This window comes from Xiphophorus hellerii, chromosome 21 (assembly GCF_003331165.1).
Source record: "Xiphophorus hellerii strain 12219 chromosome 21, Xiphophorus_hellerii-4.1, whole genome shotgun sequence".
Classification (NCBI taxonomy): Eukaryota; Metazoa; Chordata; class Actinopteri; order Cyprinodontiformes; family Poeciliidae; genus Xiphophorus; species Xiphophorus hellerii.
The window spans coordinates 11,095,293-11,122,191 of record NC_045692.1 but is presented as its reverse complement, the minus strand read 5'-3'; the positions used below and the strand labels follow the sequence as shown (position 1 = coordinate 11,122,191).

The window sequence follows — 26,899 nt, the reverse complement described above, 5'->3', positions numbered from 1 at the left end:
CTTGCATGAAAATTGATCCTCTGATAAGACCCCCTGTGTTAGGAAGCCGAAAAGCCCCAAGGCCGTCTTTTGCCCATGCCTGATTGGAGAGCATTTTAATTTGGGCTGTAGAGGACACCCCTTTCCTCTGACTATGTGATGGACTAACCTTCTGTGTTGTGTGCGTGTGTGCGTCTGTGTCTGTGTGTGTGAAAATCTTGGCAAATCACGGAAAACCAACGTCCTCCTTTATTTCTTTAACGATTCTCTTTCAGCAAACTATTGCATAATGTGTCTTTATTGATTTATATAAATTCCGTAACAATGCACAAACATCTTGACACAATTACTACGACAGTCCCAGGAGGACTTTGAAACTAAAAGTGAAAAATGTGAAGTGACACGAGTCTGGGTTGAAATTACACATAAAAGTATTGCTTCCAGAGGCAGTTTTAGAGTCTGTTCAGAGCCAAATCTGTGCAAACCTAAAGGAGGGTGCAATAATAAAGAAGCTAAGGCCTATATTTATTCAGTCATGTGACAGCAGTGGTGAGTGTCATGCTTACTTCATGGCATGACACTTTTAAACCCATCAATGATTCCCTATTTATGAGAGTGGGATAATAAAACACAATTATGGCATTTTGGGTTTAGTGCCACCTCAAAATGATCAGTGGCACCCATTTTGGTGCCTGTAAAAAATCTAATTGCTGTCATTCCAAAAGGAATCGATCAATCAATTTTATTCACAAAGCTAAAACCAAAAGCCCTACTGTCACCCATCCCTAAACATCAAAGATCAACAATTTGCATGCCGTTTACAATGTACAGACTGATTGCATGAAAGGAAAAATGTTTCTCATCTGATTCACATCTTTGCAAAACATTTGGTGCAAATTTTTGCACATGATTCTCCCAGGCCGGTTTCATAGCAACAGCCCTGGGGTGTTTCTTCCCAACTGAATGACTCCTCACCCTTTAAATTATTTCAAAATGTCTAACCCCTTCCGATCATTACGTCCCGAGAGGATTAAAAACAAGAACAGAGTGTGAACTTGTCAAAGCTGCAACCAAAGTGTTCATCCTGGCTGCCTTGAGTCTCAAACCCACAACCATAGCAAACCTGTGGGAGCTGGGGAGCATATAAAGCGAGGAACCCTCTGACATATTATCTGAGGCTATAACCTTTCTAACCACAAAGTAAAATTACTCACTTAGCTCTCTTTGATCCACACGCCCTTACTTCTGCATGATGTAAGATTAATTACTGACAAAAATGAGTGGTTAGGTAGCGCTTCAAATAAACCATTCAGACTAAGCAAGTTCATATGATTGGGTGTTTAAAAACAGAACTTCTACACCAGCAGCAGCTTTGTTCAACAAACACCAGGAGGCTGGTAAATCCCGTAGATTTTACTATGTGTAAAAAGCTGTCTTGACAGCTTTTAACTTTAACATGCTGTTCACCACAGAAACAAATGTCCTCGGGAGGCGCAGTGTAGAGATAAATGTAAAAACCGCGGCTGATCTGACCCAGCCTGCTGTCCTCAATGAGTCAGCGACGGGTTAAACATGGCGGGTCCACGGGGAATCATCTTTCGCTAATAATAATAATAATAATAATAATAATAATAATAAAATATATAATAAATAAAATAAATAAATACTGCCGTAATTTGTCAAACGTTATGACGCGAGTCGTTACACAGCTCTCCAATCGGAGTACTGCTTGCTCGTCGTTCATGAAACACCCGCGGAGCTGCCGGGGAGGCGAGTGAGACGTGGCCGGGATCAGAGCTCACGAGTGCGGGCGCTGAGGCAGCGGCAGCCCGCTGGAAGCTGCTTTTCACCGGCAGGCACGGGGAAGAAAAGCTGCGCCTACCGGCATACATTTCGCATCGAAAATTGCTAACCACACTAACTGAATCCATTGAAGGTTGTATCACACACAATTAATAAATAAATACAAATTTACTTAGAAATTTCTTTATTTGTATTTATTTGAACTGCTGATTCATGCCTGGAGCCCTATTGATTCAAGTTGGTCATATTTTTCCTCTAGACTATGTTTTTCTGTGACAGGCTGGCACAGAAAAACAGTAAGTATATATACTTACTGTTTTTTACTGAACCGCAGGAGCTGTTGCTGTCGCACACACACAAACACACACCGAGCAGCACCGCAGGATTAACCAACTTTAGCTCACTAAGCCTAAACAGGGCTACGTTTTGTAAAAACCACCACCGAGCGCTAACATGTTCTGCTTCTCGGTCATTGCTGGTTGGCTGACGGAGGTGGTGATGGTGGTTCTGGGCATGACATGGTGAGTTTAAATGCGCGCTGTCGTAGAGGCATCCACATTTCCATATAAGACCCCCCCCCTCTCCCGCACCATCTCTCTCCCATACCCTCCCTTTTTCCACATTCACACTCCCCCACGCACACACAGCCTCGCCCCCCTTCTCCCTCCCCGTTTCTCCCTTCTTTGTTCCCCTCCGACGGTTCCCTCCATACTCGAGCTCCCCACGCAGAGACACCACACCACTGCCACCCAGCGGCGGAGAAGGCGCGCGTGTCCGTGTGCGCGTAATCTTTATTTATTTATTTATTTATTTATTTATTTTTCTTCCTATTTTCAGATGGTGCATTACAATAAATGAATAAACAAACAAGCAGCAGCATTAACAGCAACAACAAAAATGCTGGCCGCTTTAAATCAACCGGGCATCTCAGACGCATTAAGGGTGCACGCACCCGCACGCGCGCATCTGAAGTGTCCTTGAGCAAGACTCTGACCTAATGCTGACCTCAGCGGGAATAATAGGTGAACTGGTAGAGGGTGTAGAGGGGGCATGGTGATATCATCATCATCATCATCATCTTCATCATCATTTTCATCATCATCATCATGATGCTCCATCAAAAGGGAGCATTATTTCTTATTTCTTTTCATCGCCGTATGTGACGGATTGCACATCAGGGTGATTCGATAAGGAGGAGAATATACGTAGGCTGGGCAGAGCGGTGATTTAATTAGCTCTGCACGCAGCCCAGTTAATGAGGTGCTTAAGAGGGAGACGTTAATTACAGATTCTCTATGGTCCTGCTTATTTCTGCAGGGCAAACTTTACCGCTCATTCGCGTCTGTGCGCAAATTCATCCACTGACACGAACTGCATTTATTATTATTATTATTATTATTATTATTATTATTATTATTATTATTATTGTTGTTGTTGTTGTTGTGTGTTTCTTGAATCATTCATCAAGCTTTTTGGATGAGAGGGGAGAGGTTTGTTTTTCCAACAGGGGGCAGAGTCACTCTGCGCAAACCTCTCCAGATTCCTTCCCCCTTGAAGTGTCACGTCAAAGCTCGACACTCATTCACAGACAAGATCACGCAGCACATGCAATCTTTTTTCTTTCTTTTTGCTGTTTATCTCAGACCTAGCAGCCCGAAATAAATCAAGTGTGATCTGTGTGCATACGCTTTCATACATCAGCTTTTGACCCACATCAGAAAGCTGCAAAAAAAAAAGAAAAAAAAAAAAGAAGAAGTGAAGTGAGATTTTACGATTTTGAGAATTAAACTTGTCTTCTCAAAGTTGTATTTGCGTGATCGAATGTTTGGGAGCCGTTGGGAGTTTTAAGATGAATCAGTGAATTTGGTCTTTCTTTGGTTCCTCCAGGGGCTTCAGTGTCACACCGAGGTCTCGACCCCATGAGCCTGTTGCTTGGGACCTGGTTTCATGCTTTTCATCGCTTAATTAAGTTTTAATTGAAGGACAATTGAGCTGTTTGATCATAGCTCACACATAATCAAATAAAACACGACAATTGCATTTTTTTTCTTTTTGTACTCATTTTCCTAAAGATTTGTTTATCAATCCTGAGGAAAAAATAATGGATTGTTGGAGGGAGTTGTGAATCCAACAAGGCTTGCTGTTTCAACTGAGAATTTTCTCTCTGCTTATATAGAGCAGATATATATATATATATATATATATATATATATATATATATATATATATATATATATATATATATATATATATATATAGTTTAATCTGTATGAAAAATCAGAAGAGCACACATTTATTTCATTTTATTGAGCATTTTGCCATTGTTGTTATTCTCCATCAGAAGGGATGTTTTTGGAAAAGTTGCAAAATTCAAGAAAAAGGATTTTCAGGTGTGACATTTTGGGGGAAAACTGAAATATGTTTTTTCTTCTTTTTTTCTTTTTTATTCTACATCATTCTGCAGATTTTTAAAATCCAGATAGCACATTATTCAAACATTAGTTTTCATAATTTATTTTAATCCAAGTGAACTGCAATACTTTCCATCCTTTTGGCTGGTTCAAATCAATCATGAAGAAAAGATCAGAAAAATATTTTTCACTCAAGAGTGACTGCTTTGCATTGCAAATGCCTTTCCAGAACAGAATTAGCTTCTGAAATCTACTTTTATAAGTTTAAATATTCCAGGTGTTTCAAATAGATTTCATCACCCTTAATACATTTGAGGAAAGATGAGAAATAGACTAATTTTTTTTTCCTCTAGGCTACAGTCCTTGGTTTCCTGTTATAAAGACATGTTCCACACTAACTCTGGAACAGATATAACAATACCCCCAGTTCAATTTATTTACTTATTTTAACTTCTTTTTTTTAGGACAGCCTATCAGCTCACATATAAGCTTTATAACAGAGCCAGGTTCAGTTAAAAATCAGGTTTGAGATTTAAGTTTATTTTCCAGATGCTTTCTCTCCTGTAACAATCTGATTCAGTCATTTTAAAGCATTAATAGAGTAAGGCTTGAATTTAGTCAGTTTCACAGCTCAAGTCGACATATTGTCTCTTCTGAGTCATCTGACCATGAGTAATACACAACTGGTTAGAAGTTAAACTCTTTTTTCTTTTTTTGCTTGTTTTTTTTTAGGGTTTGGAGGAGCCTTTCTCATTGTTGGTGCACATCCGCTCTTAAAACTCTTCTTTAGCCTCGCCCTGAATAGATATATAATTATAGATTGATCAGTCCACTGTTAGTATCAAACTCTGTGTCAAAGGTTTTTGGAGCTCTTTTATTTCTCAACAATCCATCACGACTAATGGGAAGTTTGGTTTCCTGAGACTGAGCCCCGGAAAATAAAGTTAAAAATAAAAAATAAAAAAAATGAGTCCAGCAACTCGGATTTTCTTCAGGAGTAAGGCTGAACAAACGATTTCTAAAATTAAAAAAAAAAGGAAAAAAAAATTGGGTCATGCTGTGAAAAAAGAAAATGCGTCAGAAACAACTCGCCGGTCTCTGTGTGTCTGTACCTTTGTTTTTATATAGTTCTGTACAGTTTAATTCAACCAGGGGTAAAGGCAGCTATGACAAAATACGTGAAGGACTAAAATCGAAAAGCATCTCGTTTTGAACCAGGAAGTAGCACGCGCTGCCTGTTGTGGTTTCCTTACTGACTTCTGCAGCGTGTTCTTAAAGGGAAGTTTTATCTGAACAGCCATAACCATTGTGTACTTTAAGCAATTTGGGGAATGCAGATCTAGCAAATGAATAGCTTTTTTTTTTTTTTTTTTTGTTGCAAAATTTTCCAACATGATCTTATCCAAAAACCTATCAGGATAGCAGGTGACCACCACAAATGATCTGTAATGATTTGCTTCCTTTCACCTCATTGGCTACAGATAACACTCACTGTGTCTCGTAATGATTCACTGTTTGAATATGAGTAACACAGGTGAGCTCGGTAAAAAAAAAATATATATATATATATCTATATATATATAGATATATATATACATATATATTATTAAATTTAAAATCTACGCCCAAAACGCCTTCCCATAAATGCATTGCCAGCAATCTGCATAATTACCGGTATGAGAGTTCTGGACCAGATAACAAAGAAGTACAAAAATAATGGGAATGCTGCAAAAAGAGAGACATGTCGCGCACACACAAACACCAACAAGGAGAGAGACAGAGGAGGCTAATCTATTTCACAACCTGGAGCCAAAATGGACTTTGGACAAAGCGCAGTCAGAGGTCACACCGATAGTTGCTGCGGTGTGTGTGTGTGGGTGTGTGTGTGTGTGTGCATGTGTGGCCGCGCAGGACGCTGCAGCCTCAATTCCTCTATAATAATCCCGACCATTATCTCTCATTTCTAACATTACCTCATCTCTAAAACAGCATGCAGCTTTAAATAACGGTGTGAGTCCGAGATAAGACGGCGATCATGTGCAATTTAGGGAAACGGAGCTGTTTCCCCAGTGGGGTTTAACCCGTTAATTGCTGAAAAAAACTTTAAAAAAAATAAATAAATCAGAAGAAATGATCAAGCAAAGCGGCTCATCAAAACTGAGCACAAAGAAAGAGAAAACTAAAACTTTCTCCCAGCCGGATTACACCCACAGATCCCCCGAGTTTATCTTATATTCCCCACATCATAAGAATGAAATAGATTAAAAGTCGTTTATATCCCTCAAGACATTCCACATGTGGATTTTGAAGGACAATGCCGGATGCCATAAGCTTTGCTGCGGACTGTTTGCTGCGTGTAGATCTCAAAGTGAGCTGCAGTCATGACTGTGAAGTCCCCCCTCATTCCCTCATAACGTGAAACCTGCACAGTCACATGTGAAGATGAAGACAGCAAGAAGGGCAAGATGACTAATATGATCGCTGAGGTGTCGGTCGACAACCGAAAATAGACCAATGCATGCAGCGACATTAACTCCACCATTAGACGGCTGCTCTACTCAGTGCAGATGATGTGCCATTAGATCCAGTAGGGTTTCAAATGTATCGTTTTTCTTCCACCTCGTTAAAATCCACTTTGACTTATGTTGCTGTTGTTGTTTTTTGCAGGTTCCTCTTTGCTTTCTCAAAAACAGGCTGTGTAAAAAAAAAAAAAAGTAGCTACAAGCAAAACGTTTATCTTCACAAAACGTGCAATCATCTCATCTCAACGATCCACAATTTACGAGCATCATTTTATGCAAGATTTTATGCTGTTTTTTTTGGTTTTTTTTTTTAATTCAAAAATGCTGTGTAACATCAACACATTCTCACTCCCGACTCGTCACATGTTGACGATTTGGGAAGGTTCCCTCAGCGTCACATGTTGACGCGTCGGTTACCCGCTCTTGCGTCAATAATAGACGAGAAGGGTTCTCTCATTGAATGCTGTACCGCTCCCTAAGCGTCCAAAACCGACGATCTAGGGTTAGGGTAAGGGTTCACCCCATCGACGCGAAGGGGGTACCCGACGCGTCAACGTGTGACGCTGAGGGAACCTGCAAAAGCGTCAATATATGACGAGTCGGGAGTGAGAATGGGTTGGTAACATCAAATTGTGATTCGCAGAGCTGCCTTTCATCCGAGTGTTAAATACATTCCCCTCAAAATAGTTCATACATTTTGGATCGAATCATTGAAGCTCCGGCTTTAAAACCACCCATAATATTTCAATAATATAAAGTGTAATCTGTATATCACTACATTGACACAATAGCTTGTTTTAAACAGTTTTTTTCCTTCTCTTTTGGATAGCGTTTTCACATAAAAAGTACATAAAAATGAAACTAAATCCCACAGGGAAAATCTAACCACACACAGGAGGAACCAAACATCCACAGGCAGGGCCAGCCCAAGGCATAAGCAAACTAAGCCATCGCTTAGGGATTCTAAATCATCCGGATCTCAGTGAAAGGCTTGAATTTGAACTCAGATCATGGATGCAGGTTTTTACATTGGTTTATTGAGGAGGAGTGTATTTGAGGAGTGAATTTGATTTGATGCTTTCAGCACAGAAGAAATAAAAGATTTGAAATCGATAAAAATTTACAGGAATCGGCGAGATTACCTTTCTATTTGATTATTTTCTCTTCAACTCCACTGTTTGATCGTTGTGTTCCCATAGTAACAACCTGATACGAGTTCAAACTTGTCTTTGTGTTTTGAGCTCGGTTTGATGACAAGTACATCTTGACAAATAATAACCTAACTACCAAAGGTTGCGTCCAAACTGTTAGTGGGGGTCGATGCTTCTAACAGGAAGAGGGGCCCCAAATCTGCCTCAGCTTGAGACCCCATGCCACCTGGAGCCAGTCCTGCTGGTACAGTTTCACCTGATCGTAAAGTCATTTCCTCCAGCTGTAGCCAGCCAGTCACTGTTGAGCTGGACGTGTCACTAGATGCCGAGTTAAAGGAAAACAAAGTAACTTATTAATCAGCAGATGCACCGTTCGAGTCTTAAACATCACATTGGGAAAGGATCTCAAATCCGCTTCTGCGATTTAAAAAATAAAAATAAGTAGAGCAGAGAATGTTTTCATGACTGAGACGGAAAGACATCCACCGTCTGCAGCGCGCCAGGTATAGGGAAGAAGGTCACCCGTTTTTAATCTGTGCCCTTGTCAAAGAGATACAGCTGCACTTGCATTGTGTATGTTTTTTATTTTATTTTATTTTTTTGATTGGGTGATGAAGAGTGAGCGGCTTATTCCTGGAAACCACCTGTTTGTTCTTCCTGTTTGTCTTTAACGTTTCAACGCTGCATGCGTCGAGCATATTAAACAAACCATAGAGGAGCTGCATCAGCCATCAGAAAACCACAGCGAGCTGTGTTGCTGCTGACAGCCTCAGTGATTTATGGATGTTTCTCTCTCTCTCTCTGTCTCTCTCTCCCTGCCTGCCTTCGCTCTCTTCTCCACGCGCTGGATCAGCTGATCCGTCACGTGACTCGCCCCTTTTGCAAGATGGAGTTAAGCGAGTCTGTGCAGAAGGGGCTGCAGCTCCTGGCCGATCAGTCTGCCGTGAACCACCGCAGCTTTCAGGTGCTGCTGGATGTCTCCTTCCGGGGTCTGCTCTCCTCCCGGGCCGACTCCACAGTCCTCGGTGAGCCGATGTCTCTCCCCCCGCCACCGCCGCCGCTTTTGTCTCCGCTCCTTCTTCCGGTTTCTCTATGTCTAGACTCGAGGTTTGCGGGTTTTGACGGCACTGTAGAGCCCTGGATTATACACGTTCATGTAAAAAAAAAAACAAAGGGAGGAAAAAATCTCGTGTGGGGCGAACTGAGAGCGCAGTTTTAGGTGTTAACGCGCTCTTTGAGGGGGTTTCTGTCGCCTCTTAAACGGCCACCAGGGCTACATAACGCATCATAATGAAGTATTTCTGTAACAATCACTTGGGATTGAAGTATTTTAATATAAAGTGGACGATCTGATCTTGCACACATTTTTAGCCCGCTCTGTTTTTGCTGGTCGACTTTAATTTTCGAATAAAATCTACAAATTACACTAAAATAAATGATTAAAGTGACGGGTTTTTTTGTGGTTTTTTTTAGCGCTTCAGTGTGAGAATTGTTTAGAAACTGAAATGTTCATCAGACAAACAAAGAAATGACCCCGGACCCCTCCCCAGCACTCCCGGCTGATGCAGCTGAGGGGTCCATTCACATGCAAATCGTCATTGATTTCCATTCTGCGCGTCAATCTGGGAGAACCCCGAGGAGAGGAAGTGGATCGCATTGGCACCAATGTGATTCCAGCAAACGTAGGAGGAGAGGCGTACGCGTCGTCTCGCTTCACTGTCCTTTCTGGTTTCAGATCAGCCCGAGCTGAAGCACATGGACAGGATCCTGCTGAAGCAGAGTCACGCAGCCCTGACCACCTTCATCCTGGAAGCGGTCAAACACAACGCCGACAAGTCCACGACGAGGTAAGGCAACAGCAGGCCTACATGGAAATCAGAGGAGAAGATGGGATTGCTTTAAGGTACTCTGATGTTTCATGTTGTACCGTGAAAACTCTCCAGGTCTGCAGCAGTGGATGCAGAATCTTACTTTCTTTTGCTAGAAATGTCTTTTTGCAGAAAAATAAAACACACCAAAGGAGAGAGATTCTAGGACAAGTGGAGTCGCCTGCTCCCTGTTTGGCTGCATGTTGCAGAGAATTTTATATGGAAAGAGGAACAAATGGAGGGAAATGTGCTGATGTGGCATAAAAGGCGGCTCAATGATGCCCTTTGTTTTTGTTGCACGTTTCTTCAAAATGTAGTCCCTTTTGTAAACTTTTTATGGTTTATATGAAAACGTCTGACGTTTAGGATGTCTGACAAGAGAATGCATGTGCCTGTGCATGTAAGAGGCAACATTCAGCTGTGAAAACATAAGAATTGATGTGTTTCTTTTGGAGAAGTATCAATAAATCAGTGATTGACTGTCATTGGTAAATGGGAGACCCGACACTAGGGGGAAGAAAATCAGTTCTCTACCTCTTCACTGATCGAATCAAAACTTAAAACTCGTTATTTTCAGTCAACACACACCAACAGCCGATTATCTGACGCATTTTTGTAAAAAAATAAAAATCAGGTGAAGGTCGGTGACTCGTTATGTTCACCCATCGTTTTCTGATGGATTTAAAACTGCTGCCTCTGTCAAGGAACCTCCAGAAATGAATCGCCTATTTTCTCATCGACGCGTTGTAATTGTAAAATAAAATCGGAATCGGTTAGAAATTGCAGTCGGATTTCAAATGAAATCAGAAATTGGTATTGAAAACGGCTGATTGGTTCAAGGACGAAATCATGTCTGATTTCGTCCTTGTGTTGTGGTTTTCTCATTCTAAAACCAGATGTTTGGCACAGACTGATGTGTCGTTTCACGGTGTCTCAAAGTTTCATTCGTAATCTCAAATCCTTTGTTCTGCTTCAACTGTATGAAACCATTCTGTAGAAATGAAAAAGACATTTATGTGCCAAACGGCATACATTAAAAAAAAAAAAAAAAAATCAAGTTGTGTACCTTTCCAATTAAGGTATACATCTTGAATAAGGGACTGTCAGGTGGGCTTGTGTACCAAATCAAAAACACAACTTCCCCTAAATTTTTGGAAAAAAAATAGCAGGATTCTGATTTATTGCACACTCGTCAGTGAAAGTACTCAAACTCACTGACTTGACAAGATTTTGTCTGCAAGTTTTAATCAGACCAGAACAGATAGATAGCCCAAAAGCTTTGGAAACATTGTGGAAAACTAAGAAGTTCATTGTTGGTGTGCGTTTTTTGAGATCTGAACCAAAGTTAGATTCTTCTTGACAGAAATACACAAAATACTGGAGGATATCTTCCACTTTACAGTTTGGTATAAGGCTGATTAAAATGGCTTCATCAGAACATTTCAACATAAAAAAAAAATCAAATAGAAATGAATAATAATTTCATTGCTGTTGCTTAAAACACAACGGATTACTCAATAATGATAACGGCAGTTTATATATTGATTTTGCTACATTAAATCATTTTAATGCTCTTTAGTTTCCAACAGCGTGACTTTCAGGGTTTTTCGTTCTTTTTAGGATGGGAAATAATTCCAGGCAGCCAAATTTGTTCCTCTTTTAAGCGAGGTCAACGTGTAAAAGCCATCTTTCAGCCAGCTGACTGGCAGTTGGCAGCAGCAGGCGGGAGAGGATCGGCGTTGCGCACGACTACAAGCACTCTATGTGGGATCCCATTAAAATCAGTTTGAACCACCGTGATGGAATTTTTTTTTTTTTTTTTTAAAACATTATGTTTACCCTGATACTGATAACCAACCCATGCCTCCTGCAGATGTGGATGAAATTCAAGTTTTCCGGTCCGATTTGAATCTAAACAAACATTTCTATGAGATGCTTTAAAATCAATCCATTCGGATTTCCTCAGGAGAAAAAAAAAAAAGTGTTATTACACATCAACTCCTGCCTCACACCAGCATAATCATCTCACTTTGCTTAATAGGATGCAGAGCGGATAAATTGTGTTGTGCTAGCTTAATGTTTTACAGTCAGATGGTGTTTGTGTGTTTTCACCCATGCACGCTTATGTTACAATGCTGAAGCTTTTCCATTGGCCAACATGGAAGTATCACAAACATCTATGAGGAAATCACCTCTTTGTTTCAGTTCCAGGCTCATGTTCAGCACACGGTTCCGAATATCATGTCCATTTAGAAGAAAATAGGAAGTCGCCGACCGCTACGAGTTAACATTTTGAGTGGAATGGTATTGAAGAGAGACATCTTGTCAAAAGGAAATAATAATAATTAAAAAAAAGATGTGAAATTAAGTGTGTCTCTGTTTCTTTCTTGCAGCTCCTGCCTTGAGGAGCTCACATTCAGCACAGACAGAATAGAAATATTCTTCAGCGCATATCAGGTCAGATCATGTTGATCTTAATAAAAAAATTTTTTTTTTAAATTACATTTAACAACTGCAGTTTTGACTAACTTGTGTGGGTGGTAAACTGGGGTTTGCTTTGTTTTACAGAAACATAAAAAAGACATAGAGCGTCTGTTGAGCAGGTAAGGATAAAAACTGGAGACTTTTTTTTTTGCCTCTCTAATTTCATTCAAGTTAAAAATTGATAGATGTTAATATTCTATTGCTGAGTCGAATAAAGTTTTCGAAAGACTTTTGTGTCACGGAAAAATGAACTTAGTGGTGGAGATGAGGGGGGGAAATTGACTGGATATGTATAAATCAGGGCTGAGAAAGTATAATTATCAGCAAACTGGTCTGGTATGAAATTTGGACATGAGGACCAAAGCGGATGGATTTGCCCTATAATTTCCTAAACCCACAATTCTCCCCCCCCCCCCCCCCCCCCCCCCCCCAATAACAGATCCTGAATATTAAAAAAATATATATATTATAGAATGAAAGAAATTGCTAAATATATATATTTTTTCTTATCTCTGTATTTATTTTTGTGTCATGTGGTCACCACTTAAAAAAACAACAACCCCAAAACAGATAAACTTTCTGGATACGCCCCTGGCAGATTTTCATGAACTTATTACAAATTTATAAGCCACTCGATGAATCAAACTGTACACGAGTTGCTACAACAAGCTCTTCCCTCTTTGAACTTTTCCCCTCTCTAGCATGGGCAGACGTCCCCCTCACGTCAACGACGTATCGTGGCGTCTGCAGTACCACATGAAGGTACAGACGCGTTGCGCCGGAACCTGTGCTCCAGCAGTTGTTTCTGCACCATTTGTTATGTGACGCTAACAATGTCGACCCCCCCCAACAGAACGGGCAGCTGGATAAGATCAACGAGCCTTTCTACCTGATCTCTCTGAACACGGAGGTAACTGCTGCGCTGTTCCCCTTCTGCTTTCCTGCAGCTTCTGTACGAGTGCGCAACAAAAAGCTAAATTTGCTTGTTTTATTTTATTTTATTTTGTTTTTTTGTCAGAATGAAGGATCCTCGGAGGATATCAACTTCACCTGCACAACGGAACAGCTGCAGGTAACAGAGCAGAACGTGCATTTGCACGTTCAACAGAGTTTAATTATCAGGGGAAACATAACGAATAGAAACTCATCCTACTTACAAGATGTCTGTCCTGTTTGGTGCTTTTTGGGGCGATTTCAAGCTCAAAGTATTATTTGTGCTTGTGGAATGGAGGTAGGAGCTGAACTAAATTGGATTTTGATCTTCTTCCTGGTCTGTCCGGCTTTTATTGGGAATATTTCCCGCTTTTCTCCGCTGCTCTGGATTTGTGCTGGAAGTGACCCGTGTTTTTCTCTGTGCCAGGATCTGGTGTCAAAGTTGAAAGATGCTGCCAAGAGTGTGGAGAAAGCCAGTCAGATGTGACGCCCTGCAGCTACAGCAACTTCACTAACTTGTTTTCTTTTAGTTTGTTTGTTAATATGCATTAGTTCCTGTTTTGTACACCAGTCTACGTAACGTCACACATGTTTGAGAATAAAATTTGAAATGTACATATTATGTATTTGTCATTTGAGTCGTGCCAAACCTTGAAATATTCTCAACAACCTTCTCATCCGACACGTCGGTATAGAGTTTTGATTTTTTTTTTTTTCCTGAAACGCTGACAAGAACTTAAAGAAATGTATACGTTCTTTTAAAATTATTATTATTATTATTTTAAACTGTAGTTTTATACCATTGCCGTTCACTTTCAACAAGATGCTTGGAGCCCAAACCTTCGCGATTAATTGCCTGGAATTTCATCCCCTTTTCCCCTCCGAGTTTACACCCACATCAGCTGCAGCTTCAAAGCTCCTCAGTTGGAGCTGCGCAGCGGCTCGGATTCCATAAACATCCCAAATTCCTCCATGCTCAGCCGGCTGCGAGCGGTACCAAGACTTCAGATGCTTCCAGCGAACGCCGTTGTGCGTTTTCTTTTATTTTATTCTATCTTTTTTTACATGAGCCTGTGGGGGGGGGGGGACAAAAAAATGTTTGACGCCATTTGTTAGTGCGTCGGTCTTAGAGGAGAGCTTTAATAAAGCAGCTGCCTTCTGCCACAGCAGTCTGCATGAGGGCAGCCGCTTGTGCTTTGGGGTTATTTTTAACACCAGCAAGGCTGGGGCTCGCTATAAAGTAATCAGTCGCATGTTACGCACGCCGATTGTGGCGCAAAGTGTTCAAAAAAAAGTGCGTGAACGTGGATTCGGGGATCTTTAGAATCACGTTCCCGGAGGGGGAAAAAAAAAAAAAAAAAACAGCAAATAAACAAAACAAAAAAAACACCCTGACAGCGAATTCCTCTGCGCCTTTAAGCGATCGCTTAGCTCGCGTTTTATGCGCAAATCGCACCGTCTGGCGTGGTTTCGCTTTGAGAGAGCGGAAAAAAGAAAAGATAAGCACTATCATGTGCACACCTTTTGGTTTTGTTGTGTCTCGTGTCACCCACTCAGAAGATTTTTTTTTTTTTTTGGGCAAACGTTCATACACCGACAGTAATTCCAAGGCACCCTTAAGCAAAGAGACCACGTGACCACTGGGCGGTCGAACTACAAGCCATTTTGGGGACTGTGTCAGTTTCCACGGAGCACACGCACATACACACACACGGAGAGAGAGAAAGAGAGAGAGCAAGCGAGAGAGAGAGAGAGTGTGCTGCGTTTCAGCTCTAGAGGCGAAGCGGATATTTTGGAGGCAAAGTTATCAGTGCTGAAGTGGACGGCTGTCGGAACCGAAGCGGCGGGATTTGGATCCGTTGGATCGGGATACGCACGGCGCAGGAGGAAACGAGGAGTTTTGTTCCCCCCTCCACCTCCCTCCTCTTCTCGTCTTGGCGCATCTGAAATGCGCTGCGCTCCGCCGTGCGCTCTCCGCCACTGACAGCGTCTGCAGCCCTGCTTCAAGATGGCGGCTCGGCTTCTATTCATTTTCTGCTGATCTGCCTCCCAACTTTCATTGTCTCCGCCGCGTCGAGAGCCGCCGATCGCCAGCCGAGCCTGCAGGTTTGCCCCCTTCCGTTTCGTCTCTAACTAGCAGCGGTGAAAGGCGACGTTTAGGCGGTGTGCTTTTGTGTTTTTCCACCTTCTCTCTCTCTCTGTGTGTGTGTGTCTGTCTCTCTCCCTCCGCGCTGATCCGATCCAGCGGTGGATGTGGAGCTCTATCACCGACGTGGACCTCAGTGTGTTTCATTCGCACTACTTTTCGTCCCCCCCTCCGTCTTCCTGCAAAAACAGATCCGCTCTCGGTTATAAAAGGCAATTATTGCTTACTCTTGCTCGCGGACGCGTGGCACAGAGCTCGGTTAACTGGCTCTAAAGGTTGGTCTCGGTTAGGGTTTGCTTTGCGTCGTTTGGATTTATGTAAAGTGGGAGAGCCGAAGCGAACCAAGCTGGGTCGGCTGAGATGGCAGCGGCAGCAAGTGCTTCAAACGCTCCGTGTGGGCTCGGGTTTCCACTCAGGGGCTTCATTTTATAGAGGTGGGATGGTGGAAGGGTCCCGAACCGGGTCCCGTTCGAGATTGGTGTGAATTTGACCCAGTTTCGGATTTTTTAACTTAACATGGATGGCTACCGGAAACGTGCCGTGGAGGTGAAGCGTTTCATTTGTGTCTTAATTATTTCATTACCGGCGATCGATAGCTGGTTGATTGTCGGAAAATAAGAAAGTGTGCGTCTTTTTCAACTGTTGTGTGGCGGTTTTGTTTGGATTGGATGGTTAAAGTTTGCGTAAATTAAAGCAAAAACACGGGGCGAGACGTCGGGGTGGATACAAAGAGGTGGCTGAGTCCTCCAAAGCAGCCAAAGCGTCTGTTAAATTTACACGAACTGTAGCCAGAACAGGATGTTTGTTTTTATTTTATTGGCGTGCAATATTTTCACCTTTCATAGCCTACCGTGTCTTATACAGTAGGCTATGCTGACAAGTCTCCTCTATCACGCGGAGGGGCAAAAATGATCAGTGTTCATTAGGAAAGCTTTTAAGAGAGAGAAAAAAACCTAGAATATTTTTTTATTGTTGGTTGTTTCAGGTTAACATCTTTGGTGTAAATGTGACCATGAAGTTTTGTTGAAATGAACTGAAGCGCCAATAAGTTGCCATTTATTTTTATAATTTATTTATTTTTTGTATATTCCACTTTATATATCCAGTCACAGCGGCGGATACAATCCTTAGTGTTTCTGCTGTTTTTGTTCATTCCATCGGGTTCTAATTATTATTTCAAAGTACAGCTGAGCTGTTTGCAACCAGGGGAAACGTCCTGACTGGCAACGGTGTCGTTTGAGGACAAACGAGCAACATCTCTTTGGGTCAATCGCGAGGACTTTTGGAAATCTAGACTTGTGCGGCTTTTTTTTTTTTTTGAAGGCTTATTCTCCATAAATCGCTGCTTTCAGTAAATTAATTCAAGTCGGAACGGTGGATACAGTTGGGAGCTGATCCTCTGTGAGTTGGCCATTTATTCAGAAATAAACTTTTTTTTGCGGGGGGGGGGGCATCGACTCGATGTCATAAACGGGAGCAAACAGTCCCGCTCCCACAGGACGGAGAAGGGAGAACAGTTGTCCAAACACCAGGCGATCGATTAATGGCGCAACAGGCTCCTCCTTGCATGTATGCGGACATTATCCATCATTGTGCGGGTCTGTGGCATCCATTGGAGCCGAGACGCCGTCCAAACCTGCCCTCTCAGGGGTCTGACGAGCCTCAGAAGCGGTTTGAGAGAAGTCTGACGCCCAGTCTGCCATCAGCTGATGGTGGGCAAGACTGGCTCAGTCAAATCCAGTATATTTTATTTATTTATATATGTATTTATTTATTTATTTATTCAGAAAACCATGACCTCTGTTGGCTTTGCACACACTTAGTGACAACTTTTATTTCTGGAAAAAAAAAAAGTACCTGAGGAGTTCATGTCGACGTTTAGTTTACATTTGCCTTGTTTTGCCTCCAATCCAGCATAAAGTCTTACAGCGTAAACGGCATAAAAACCGAGCTGGCTTGAGGTATAAGCGAACTAAGCTGCTGGTTAGAGCTCAGGAGGGTCCAAGATCATATCACAGTATGTCATAACTTATTTACAGTTTGCAGTGGATCAAGAATGAGCCGACTTATAAATGCCCTGGATTATTTTAAGAAAATGATGTAAAAAGGATTTAAATGATTGAATCTGAACTATAGTAATTCATATTTGCTTAAGATTTCATTTGTCATGGGTGTAGAGTTATTTGTTTTTTGCTGTCATTTTAACAGGTTCTGTTTTTACTGTCTGTGCTGGGATCATGCAGGCATTTATTTGTGCCTGTAAGTACAGCTGATTAAATTTGACACATCCATCCCAACACCCAGTCTGTATTGAAACATTGTGACTTTCTACCTCATCTCCACAATTTACAGCTTTTACCTTCCAAAGTCTTTTGTATTAAATAAAAGGAGCAAACTGACGCAGTCAATTAAGGACATTCACTATTGGGTGTAGTTATATGCACAATGAGCAAACAAATAATAATTTTTTTAAAAAAAGGGTGGTGCTGTGATGGCTATGTTGACCCCAAATCAAATTCTTCTTAAGACTGAATTGAGCGTTGGGTCGGCACTGCAAATACGCACAACTAACTTCTGTGAAGTTACTTGTTTTAAAACAAATATGCGCTGAAAGGTAATAGCCATGCTGTGTGTGTGTGTGAGAGAGGCTGGTTCTGACGCAGAACAAATGCAGCCTGTGTTCCAGTTTGCGGGTTGAACTTCGGCGCAGCCTCTGCTGTCTGGCCATGTTGCTGCTGCTGCTGCACCGTGCTTATTATCGCACACACGCCATGAAGCGAAGCTCTGCTACTCGAAGCGAAGCCGTTCTGCGACTGGGAGCTCCGACCTATAGCCTATAGCTCTATATAGCCCAAAAGCTTCGGGTTTATGCGGGGCTTCAATGCGCCCCCTCTCTATCGTAGGAAACCCCGCAGCCCCGCCGAACCGATATGAGCTTCTCTTCACCCCTCCACCCCCTTTACAAAATGGCAGCCGTGCTGTCGGCAGCCTGGCAGTCCAGCGGCGGAGAGGACGGAGACTCTCGGTCCCTCCTTCCTCCTCTTTCCCGCTCAGCTTCACCGGCAGCTCGCCGACTTTTTGTTTTGGTTCGACATCCTGCGTCGTTCTGATTACTGGCGAGCCGCCACGCGAGCTCAAAGCAATGAGAGTTGCCATAGAAACGGTCAGGTCCCCCCCCCCGCGCCCCACCACCACCCCTGCACCCGATCGCCTCCTGTGTGGCACACCTGACGCAACTAGCGGGAGCCTGGAATCATCGCTCCCCGGTTAACCCTCGCTCGGAATCCGCCTTTTCTCTGCAAATTATGCTCTCATTCTTATATTTCTATATGTTGAGCGGCATCTAAGGCTCGGTCGCTGGATTGTTGCGATTTATTACCGGTGACAAACATTCACCGTGCTTGGTGTAACTTCTTCTCCAGCTGTTTGACAATTTAAAGCAAATTTTGACACAACGAATAGCATTAAAAACACAACATCCAGAGTTGATAAAGCTGACTGGTTGAGGCGTCATTTTTATTTAATGTTTTTTATTTTATTTTATTTTAAATTTGAATTGCCTCACATTTGGATCCTGCCTGCCCCGTCGCTCCGTTGTTATGCCTGCTTTAGATGACGGTCATATAAAGTGGCATCGATTTCCCCCATGATCTGATTGATTTATGATATTTTACTGCCTCCTAGCCGACTGAATGCCATCTCACTGCCCATCAATCTGCCACAGAAGGAAGAAAAAAAAGCCCCTCTCCTTTCGGTTATTTTTTAATTAGCATAAAAGATGGTGTTGATTTAACACAGTCAAGCAAACAACATCTTTTCCCATGCAAATGGTTCTCTGGACCATGGAGCCTTTGAAGGACGACTCTCGATTAAAACATACTTTGGGGTTTTGGTTTGAATGTCATAATGGAGAGGTTATACAGTGAAATGACTCCTGAACATATTTTAAAAGAAAACGTGTTTCTAAAAGTGTAGTTAATAATAATAGTCATTGCTGTTGCTCAATGACCTTTTTACTCAGATAGCATCTGCAGCAGCCATCCTGACACATTCCCTCTTTTCTCTCCTTCCCATGCAGGATTTTTCTTTTCCTTTCTTTCTTTTTTTATTTTTTTATTTGTAAAGTTCTGCCAACATGCATCGGACCACCAGGATAAAGATCACCGAGCTCAACCCTCACCTCATATGCGTCCTCTGTGGAGGATACTTCATAGACGCAACCACCATCATCGAATGCCTCCACTCTTGTAAGCGGCACAGAAGCTTTGATGCACCGTTTGTCCCTCAGCCCAGATTTAGCACCCTAATCTTTTTTTTTCCTGACTGATATTTTCTCTGTTGCAGTCTGCAAAATGTGCATTGTGCGCTACCTGGAAACGAGCAAATATTGTCCCATCTGTGATGTACAAGTGCATAAAACAAAACCCCTGCTCAACATTAGGTGAGACAGTGTTGTTGAAGTCGTTTTCTTTGACACGCTTTGCCCCTGGGTGTGTCTTTTTGCTATTAATCGCAGATGAAAAGTGCTTTTATGTTTTGTAGCTCTTCCTTTTTGACTTGCCCTTTGTGCGGATGAATCAGCCATTCATTGTCACATGTATAAAAGCTGTAATTTGTCTACTCATCCAACACATTCATCCTGCTGTGTCAGTAGTTTGTGTTTGGACATGACAGGAGTTTCTCCATTCTCTCTGCAGATCTGACAAAACTCTGCAGGACATTGTGTACAAACTGGTCCCAGGCCTCTTTAAAAGTAAGAACATTCGAATCTCTCTGTTGTCCAACACAAGTCTATAGAAGTGGGAGCTTGTGAACGCTCTAGAGTAATGAATCCTACAAATATCAACATTTTTGTAAGGTTGTGAAGTTTTTAAATGCCACATTTTGAGATTCAAAGTCAAGTAGTGATTAGAAGCTGTTCCCATTTCAGTGCTGTGTTGAAATAAGAAATTATGGACATATTGTTTGTCCTGACGTCTTGCAAAATGCTATTGGTAAAGAAAAATCAACCAATACGTGTCTAACTTGATTGAAATGTTGACGTTTTTTGTACTTTTTTGTTTTTTTTAAAAGGTTTTTTAAAAACCCTTCGGATTTGTTGCCATCTTCTTTGGGCTGTCTATCATAATGTTGACAAATATTCCAAATGACCCAAATTATTTCCACAAGTCATCCCATTTTGCTGTGTTTGATGGTGAAATTGTTGCTTGTAACTCTCCCCGGTAGCATTTCCTTTCTTTAAGAGTTTGTGAGAAGTACAGCTGTACTCACTTGTCTGCCTGAATTCCTGCAGATGAAATGAAAAGAAGGAGAGACTTTTATGCAGAGCATCCTGTAGATGGTGAGTCGAAGATCCAGCCTTTTTTATATAAAGTGTGAATGGTTCTCCTTATTTTTCCTCTGTAACAAAACTTGTGCATTTTCTTTTTCTATCAAAGCTTCCAACGGTTCACATGAGGACCGTGGCGAGGTGGCGGACGAGGATAAGAGAATTATCACCGATGACGAGATCATCAGCCTCTCCATCGAGTTCTTCGATCAGACCCGGTGAGCTTTTGGTCTGAAAGTACATGAAAGCGACTTTTATGAGGTCGTAATTAAAGAAATTGAACATTTACTTCATGTATATGACGAGTCGGGAGTGAGAATGTGTTGGTTAAATTGCTCCAAAATGATACTTTTACGTTGGTAATTTATCATTTGCAGTGTCTGGGAAAAAAAATCTGTTTGGATTTTATTGTACTTGAACATTTAACATATACTAGCATACATAAAGGGACTACATATTTGTTTAAAATGTAAAAGATTTATAATTTACAAATATCACCTATAATACCCAGTGGATTTTGTCCAATGTGTCATTTGTAAAGAGTCCTTTTTGGTTACCATGGGAAATGACATAAAAATTAGTGCAAAATCATGACTGTTAATTTTTTATTTATTTATTTTTATTCATTTGTTTTACATTTCTGAAATCAAATAAGAAAATCATGCTTGCTGAGAATAAAATGGTAAAAACTCTGATTCTGAGAAGCATTGTATGTTGACTAAATTTAGCTTCAACAAGAATGTAATGGAAGTGTGTGTGTGTGTGTTTTATTTTTAGACTTGTAGGCGGGGTGGAAGACAAGCAAACAAAAGATCAGGTATGCACCGCTGATATGACAACCTCTCTTCACAGAATCTAAAAAAAAAATAAAAATAATAAAAAAAAAACAACCCTACTACCTGTTAAAAGGAGCAGCCATGTTGTTCCTGCGAAGCAAATGTTGTTGTTTTTAACAACCAACCAAATGGCTACCTTTTTATCAAAAATACTTTTTTTTTTTTCAATGCTTTTAGCACAAGATGCAAAATAACTCTTTATATATGGATATCTGCAGGTGGCTAACAAGAGGTACCTGCAGTGTCCAGCCGCCATGACAGTCATGCATCTGAGGAAGTTTTTGCGCAGCAAGATGGACATCCCAAACACATATCAGGTATTTTGTATTGTGTATTTTTTTTAATTTAAGCTGATACTTTTATATAAATGCAAACAAACTGCAAAATCGTTGTTGTTGCTTTTTTTCCATTAAATTTGTTTGCGCACATTTTGTGTGATCCAGGTTGAAGTCATGTATGAAGACGAGCCTCTCAAAGATTACTACACATTAATGGATATAGCTTATATCTACACTTGGAGAAGGGTAAGTGGTCTCCTTGGACATGCTGTCAACATGCTTATTAAAGTGTTAGTCCTCAAATCTACAAGCATTTCTATCATATTGACAGTTAAGTTCCTGTCCATTTGTAAGTAAATTTCGGCACAATCCGATCCAATGGAATGTTAGTTTAACACATTTTTATAGATATAATTAACTGCAAACAATAAACTATGCCCCCTTTTTATGGCCAAGGTTTTATCGGAGAAGATATAAAGTATACATTTTAATTTATTAATATTTTGAGATGCTATGGTGCTAATGATTAGGCTCACCCTGGGAAAAAAAATGCTTTCCAACCCCCTGGTAAAATTTAGAAATGCTTGGAAAAGTGTCCAGAATTGTCCCCCCCCCCATTAACTGAAATATATTAAATTGAAATGTCTGAAAAATAAAGGGCTTGTTGATGTTGATTTTGTTTTAGATACTGGCTTCTATTTTGGGGTTTTACAACCCGAGTTCTAACTACTTAATTTAGCATTTTAGTTTTTGAATTATTGTTTAAAATAAACTGCCCTGAACTCAGCTGAAGTCCTGAACTGCTGTCTAGATGCCGTGTAAATCTTTTTTTTTTTCTACTTTGTGAAATGAGGATATCACTAATCACAAAGTAATATTTAACTCTTCTGTATTTATTCAATCAGAATCTTTTCTGGTTTAAAAAATTAAATATTAAAAAAACCAAATAAGCAATGTAATCAAATGCTCAACATATGATGGGTGGAAAAACAAAACAAGACAACAAAACAATTTTGTTTTATATATGTTAGCATATATATATATATATATGAAGAAAATAATTATTTTGAAGAAGAAATAAATGTAGGGACCTTGCAGACTAAATATGTGTATATTTTTGTACATGCACAATGAAGCAGATGTTTATCCAATATTGGTTTTACTTTTACTTGGAAAGCTTAAACTTGTAACATTTACATTTTTTAGAATGTAACTAAAGGGTTCCATAAATTAATAACATGTTATCGACTGTTTTGAAGTATTTTTCTAAATTAATTTAACACCATTCACATAAGTGGTTTGATTTTATATCTCTGTTTGAAGCTTAACTAGTGTTCATTCGTTGCAGTTCCTTTAAACTGAATGGAAACTACAAAAAAAAAAAAAAAAAAAACAATGAGAGGGAGAAATCTGACTTGTGCAAATAAAACTCTAAATATATCACAAATGTGTAATCGTGCCTCTGTGACTTTATAGAAATTCAAAAATGCCTAAAGAGTCAGTATTTATATTTCATAAGAAATTAAGAATTTTGGAAAACATATTTAGATATTCTGCAGAAAGATTCATGTTTTGAACATGCAGTTTTGATTACCTCTTTTTGGTAAGGGCTATTTTTTTTCTTTTAGTTTTATTTAAAATAAATAACTAAAAGAAAAATAACCCTTTTTTTTACGTAAACGATGCACTATGTTACTTTATTTTAAGGTTTCATTTTCTCTTCAACCCTCCGCACAGAACGGACCCTTACCTCTGAAGTACCGGGTCCGACCCAACTGCAAGAAAATGAAGGTGAACCACCCCCAGCAGGAGGGTCAGAACAATGCAAGCAGGTCCGGTCCGGAGAGCGACTCTGCCAGCGACAAAGCAGGGAGTCCCGTCGGGGCTCCCTCCACCTCGTCGTCCCTGCCAAGCCCCGGAACCCCCGCGCAGTCCCCGCATCCTCAGCTCCCTCACGGCCCGGGCAACAATAGCAGCAGCACCGTGAACGGAAGTTCAGCTGCTGTCTCAGCCGCGGCGGGAGCTCAGACCCCTAGCCGGTCCTTCGGCCAGTTCAGCGGCGGCAGTGGGGGCGGCAGCGGCGGGAAGCCGCGGAAGGTGTCCCTGAACGGCTCGGCGACTTCGTCCGGATGACGCGGAGCTCCGGAGCCGACCTGCCAACGCCAGACTCCCGCTCAGCTCCTACATTTTCCACGCCAACGTAGTTCCACTGTGTAGACAATGTTCTCTCTCTTTCTGTCTCCATTCGTCGTTCTGAATATTATGGCATCATTTGTAAGTTTAAACGTAGTGGAACCAGAGACATTTCAAAATAAAAAAAGAAGGTTGAAATGGGAAATTCAGTCTGAAAGGAAAATGTTGGAAGGGGAGGAGAAAGAAGAAGAAAGTTGGATAACACGTCTCTCCCCTTTAAAAGCTACATCTTTATTTTTACAGGAGTGACTGAAGGTGACACTTAGATTTTGTTTTTTTTGTCTCTTCAATTTAAAGGTGTTTCTCATGATTAATTCATGTGTGTTGGGATATTTTCAAGCACAGTTTAATGCGCATGCTCATTGTGACTTTTCTGTTCAGGAAGAGGCTTCAGAGTTTTTGGAAGTGTTTTGGGCATCAGGAGTTTGTGAAGCTGGAAGCATCAATGGGAGACAAATAAAAGCATTTCTGCCTTTTACTGGAAAACAAAAAAAAAAAAAGAACACCCTTCCTTGTATCTGGACTGTTCATCCTTCACGTCTTTTAAAGGTTTCCGCGTGTAAATAGAGACAAAGTGCATATTTAATCAGCCATGGTGTTATTCTCTGCCCTTTGTTCTAAAGGAAGGACTTGGCTTCATTTCACGACAGATGTTTTCATGTCTCTGTTTTCTGTATTTGTATCGCTCAATTGTATGAACAACTTACCGTATTGTTACTGTTGCACAGTATAAAACATCTAAATAAAACATTTTACACTTATGCAGAAAACACACGAATTTATTCTGCTTTTCTCCTTAAACATGCTTTTGCGCGACAGACCAAAAAAAAAATTTCATTAAAAATAATACAACAGAATCGAAATACGAAAACTTATTAATACAGGTACGCAGCAGGTTCGGTTCTTTCAAACCGAACCTGCGGTTCCAATACGTTACCGCGGAACATATTGGTTTTATTTTTGCCTTATGAAGTAGCTCCTCACTCGTTGGAGGAGCTAAAAGTGAATGAGCTTTTAGCTCGACTTTTTAAATGAAGTAATCATGTTTATTAATACAAAATAAACAATATAGATGTAAACAGTGACATAAAAAAGAAATGTTTCGCAATTATGCACAAATTCGCATAAACATGTTGCAGAGATCTTTGGTTTCCCACCTCTGAAGTCCATTTCTGTCATGATTCTGGCCCGTCTGCCTGCTCCGTTTTGCTCCACAGCTCTCACCTCCCCAGTCAGGCTCACCTGTTCACCACCAGTTATATATTCAGCACTCAGGCAGGCAGACGGCGGCAGATTTTTTGAAAGCCTTTGGTGTGAGGTAAGGTAAGGTCATTTTATTTATATAGCACATTTTCAGCAACAAGGTAATACAAAGTGCTTTACGGGAATTAAAAGGAAATACAAACAAAATAACAAAGCAAAGGAAAGAGCAAAAGAAGAAAAAAAATCTAATATTGATCTAAAGTGTGTAAACTATAGGTGCTCATGTTCAGGGTTGCTAAGTATCCTCTGGTCTAATTCCATTTCTGGGTTGGAAGAACAGGAGTCTAAAGAGTAGTCTAATAATATTGATCCAAAGTATATAAACTAAATACTCTTACTCGGGGTTGCTAGATAAGTATAAGTAAGTATCCTCTGGTCTAATTCCTTTTCTGGGTTGGAAGAATAAGCATCTAAAACGTTTTGGATTCTAAGTTTGTTCTAATCCCTGTTCTGGGTTGCTACATAAGTATAAGTAAGTATTCTCTGGGCTTTCTATGTATGCTCTAATTTTGTAAAAATAATGAGTACTCAACAGTTTCTAAGTAATAATAATTATAAAAATCTTAGTGTTTCTGTCCTGGAAGATTTTTTTTTCTTCTGGATTCTAAGTTCGTTCTAATTCCTTTTCCGGGTTGCAATAATAGGACTCTCTCTGCGTGATAATCTAAAAAATGAATCCAAGACGTAGAAAATTGGTTCTAAAATAAATAAATACTTAAATAAATAAGCTAAAGAGTGACCAATCCAATTCCTACTCTGGGTTAAAAGTGAGTACTCCACTGTTTCTAAATAATAACTGATAAGTAGGATGAAAAGACAACATTGGGTAGGATACGGCACCAAAACAAAGACATGCTGGCAACGGCGCTGAGGTCAGGGAGGTGCGTGTTTGTCTGTAACTATGACCTGCTTGCAGATGTCTGTCACAGCCTGTTCTCCCAAATAAAGTCTCTGATAAAGGTGGAAATATCAAGAGCGAGTCCTTGAGAGTTCAGCCACAAAATTCCACGGGTGACTTCGTGAGGGTGAGGAGATGGGAAGGAGCAGGTTGTTTACATAAACTCTAGGAGATTCGAGATAACCAGAAGGCCACAGGGAGCCAGATTCAGAATAACAAATTCTCTTTAGATCGGGCAGACTTAAAATTTCTGTCTGTCCTAGAGTCTTAAACCGGTATATATCTGATAGATCATCCAAATTAGTGTGGCCGTTCCACTGAACCAACTTCGCCAAGACCGATTCCATCCCGCTAGTGAGTTTTGAGTCCTCAGCTGGGCTGCGAGTCTCAGTTTAATTGCGTCTCTGTCCCACAATATACAGTCTGAGTTTTCGCTGGCTTGGCCAGATCCGTCACAAATTTTGTCGACAAGCCAGGTATCCACCAGCTGCAAACAGCAGAAATCCTGTTCTGAATAAATCCAGGGTGAATACATCCCGTCGGACAAGAGGGCTCTCCTGTGCCCAGTCTTCTTGTTGACAAAATGTGATCGATTGCATTGATGGACCAGTTAACCAGATCCATCATTTGTAGATTCGGAGGATCTGCAAAGAAAGGCTCCAAAAGAAGCAACACAAAAACAGAGCAAGCCGGGTGAGGATGGGTAGGGAGAGGAGCAGAGGAAAAAGCGTCCGCCTTCGCTGGTCTGCAATCTCCCACGAGTTTTCAGACAGTTACTCCACGAGCAGAGCTGGGAGGAGCGCTG

General features: G+C 40.9%; 1 protein-coding gene across 1 annotated transcript; it reads left to right on the top strand.

The window, feature by feature from the left end:
- Positions 1–8,724: 8,724 nt before the first annotated feature.
- Positions 8,725–24,703, top strand: LOC116712265 (polycomb complex protein BMI-1-A). Its single transcript, XM_075074322.1, is given in 17 exon segments — positions 8,725–8,891; positions 9,602–9,713; positions 12,128–12,337; positions 12,920–12,980; positions 13,072–13,128; positions 13,237–13,290; positions 13,579–13,636; positions 14,038–14,144; positions 19,421–19,544; positions 19,642–19,738; positions 19,995–20,050; positions 20,591–20,638; positions 20,736–20,844; positions 21,404–21,443; positions 21,681–21,779; positions 21,906–21,986; positions 23,478–24,703. Coding segments are annotated over 17 exon segments (1,848 nt in total). The 5' UTR covers positions 8,725–8,752; the 3' UTR covers positions 23,874–24,703.
- Positions 24,704–26,899: the final 2,196 nt, after the last annotated feature.